This window comes from Pseudomyrmex gracilis, unplaced genomic scaffold, assembly GCF_002006095.1.
Source record: "Pseudomyrmex gracilis isolate BER0280 unplaced genomic scaffold, ASM200609v1 scaffold_991, whole genome shotgun sequence".
Taxonomy (NCBI): Eukaryota; Metazoa; Arthropoda; class Insecta; order Hymenoptera; family Formicidae; genus Pseudomyrmex; species Pseudomyrmex gracilis.
The window spans coordinates 26,294-29,085 of record NW_018021575.1 but is presented as its reverse complement, the minus strand read 5'-3'; the positions used below and the strand labels follow the sequence as shown (position 1 = coordinate 29,085).

Below are 2,792 nucleotides of genomic sequence, written 5' to 3'. Positions count from 1 at the left end.
CGAATCGTACGGTGTCGAATAATTTGGTGTCGAATAAATCTGTGTCGAATCGAGCGGTGTCGAATCGTACTGTGGTCAAACGGAACCCGCCCATTACCGATCATAGTATATTATCGATCATGGTATGTTACCGACCATGGTATATTACTGACCATGGTATATTACTGACCATGATACATTATCGACCATGGTATATGTTCAAGGCTGGTAATTTGCCGACTATTGTAATGAAAAAAAAAAAAACTCAGTATAATAATAATTAATATTTTTATGTCCACGGATGTGACACCTCCATTAGTTCGATGAAGGCGGGAACAGTCGGATTGCTGGCCACTACGACTGCGGAAGTTGTGGAAGCCCGGAGCTTGACCCGCCGCTTTCTCTTCTCAGCTTTCTGGGGTTGTCCGCCCAGCGGAGAAGCCAGAAGTGGGTCGGGCCACAGGGGCCGGAGACCCTGTCGCACCCGCCGCATTCCTTTTAGTCTTACGGCCAACTGCGTTATGACTATAGTAACCTTTTTTTTTTATTATGGGGGAAATCCATTACGGATACCCCGGCCCTCGGGGAATAAGGCCGGGATTATGTGGGACTCCCCTCTCTGGCCCGCAGGTCAGGGAGAGTATACCCACTAAAACCCTTATGGTGTGCCTTCTTTGCTCATCTAAAGGAAGGCCCGGTACCTTTGTGTAACAATTCAATTCTAAGCCCTCCCTCGAGTTAACTCCATCCCGTCGGGGGAGGACTCTGCGTCTTTCCCCTATCATCACGGATCTCGACGGCACAGCGGGACACACGCCGCCGCGCCGTCCCATCTCCGGAATCGCGTGCAGGACGAGCCAGGGTCCCAACCCCGGCTCGTCACGATCCCCGCAACAGGTACACTCCCTCCCCGGCTGACGAGTTTACTTGGGGAGGCTGTTGCGACTTCCTTTTGTCCTAAGTAATTGCCCCGCTGGGGCGGCGAGATGACGGGAGAGCGAGGCTCTCCTAACTCACATCGCCCCAGTACCTCTTCCCACTAAGAGCGGGGAGGGGACCGATATCAGGAAGGGCTCTTGTTTAGACCTCGGGGTCGCGCGCGAGAGGCGGAGGCCCTGCACCCCGCCCGCACGCGCCCTGGAAGTCCCTCTTGAGAAAGAGAAGCTCTCTCTCTCTCTCTCTCTCTCTCTCTGCGGCCTTCTTCTGCTCCATAACACCGGAACAGAAGGAGACCACAGCCTCTCACTCTTCCTCATCCCTGGAGGCAAGAGCCTTCATCAGGCCCTCCTGGGAGAGGTCCTGCCCTATCTCGGCGGCCAACTCTTGACGCTCACCGGACCACTTTGGACATTTTTCCACAGTGTGGCCCGTTGAGTCGTTGGCCGCTTTGCACTCATGGCACTGAGTCGTCGGCTCTTTACCTATCTGACACAAGTACTCACCAAAGCACCCATGCCCGGTAAGCACCTGCGTTACACGGTAGGTGAGACGCTTGACCTCCTTTTCCAACCACACTTGAAGGTGGGGTTGGACAACCCGGATAACTTTCTGAGCTTCCGCTCGCGGGACACTCAGAGACTCCTTCCACCGTTGGAGGAGCTGTTGCCGGGCCTGACGCTTCGACTCGGCAATGGCTTCCCCGAGGGCATCGCCCTCCATGTCCTCCTTAAGCAGCTCGACTCGGAGAGAGTACCTTGCCGAGTAGTCCCGAGCTAAGAGGGCAAGGGGAGAAATCCCCGCCAGCACGCCCGCCGTCTCTGTGGCCTCGTCTCTGAAGCCGCGCGCAACGCGGAGGGCCATCTTTTTCTGGGCCGCGCGAAGCAGATTAAATTTACTCCGCGCGCCCGCTCCCGCTGCGGCCTCAGCCCACAGTGGTGATCCATAAAGGGCCATCGCGTAGACCACATTTACGAACAGACGGCGAATTTTCTCCTGTGGGTTTCTCAAGTTGGGGAGGAGTCTTGCCAAGAAGTTAGCAATTCTCCCCACTTTTGGGACCAAACAAGCGAAGTGCTCGTCGAAGCGCCATTTCGAGTCGAGGTGTAAACCAAGGTACTTGAAAGTTGTACCCACCTCAACCCGTGCCTCACCTACCTGCAGGCTGAGTCTCGGCAGCCGCCCGCGACGGGAATGACTATAGTAACCTAATTTAACCTAACTTACCCTAACCTACCCTAACGGAATACATCGTACAACTGTTATAATTACCAATTATATTATTCTTTTTCTAGGTTCCAGCGGATTTTCTTTATGGAGCGATCATCATAAGCTTGTCCAAACTACCTAAAAAAAAACAAAAGCAAACAATTTAGATTCTAAAAATATACCGTAAAAAATCATTCTTTATATGAGTCTGTTGGTCGACTTGGAGATAATTCTTTAGAGATGTGGAAAAAATTGAGTTCTACATATGTATATTTATTGAAAATAGCACTAAAATATTTAACCGTAGTAGGATCATCTGTTTCTTCTGAAAGGCTTTGTTATGTCCCAGGGGCTGGGTCACGGTTTTGCGGCCGTTTACACCTGCCGGACGTACGTCCTCCCTTTTTGGTCAACCCTGAGGCTTTACCGGGGCGGAGGATGAAGATATGACCGGGAGCTGGGGTAGGGTTTTCTGTTCCGGATTAAATCAAAGGGCCGTCAATTATGTATACCGTGTGGTCCTGGAGCGTATAAAAATCGTCGGTGTGTTCCGCGATAAAATCAATGTAGGCAAAGTGGCACTTCTTGCATTCTTCTACCGGTCGATATATCGTTAAATTGTGCGAGCATCTGGCGCACAACACATCCGTGAGCTGGGTTCCAATCGA

The 2,792-nt window shown here is 52.0% G+C and overlaps 1 protein-coding gene across 1 annotated transcript; it reads right to left on the bottom strand.

Annotated features, from left to right (window-relative positions):
- Positions 1-1,221: 1,221 nt before the first annotated feature.
- On the bottom strand, positions 1,222-1,872 carry LOC109861748. Its single transcript, XM_020441540.1, has one exon. It carries the CDS (start codon positions 1,870-1,872, stop codon positions 1,222-1,224), a length of 651 nt encoding a protein of 216 aa, XP_020297129.1.
- Between the last annotated feature and the right edge of the window lie 920 nt (positions 1,873-2,792).

Coding starts and splice junctions, on each gene's coding strand:
- LOC109861748 (XM_020441540.1), bottom strand. CDS start 1,872: ATGGCCCTTTATGGATCACCACTGTGGGCTGAGGCCGCAGCGGGAGCG.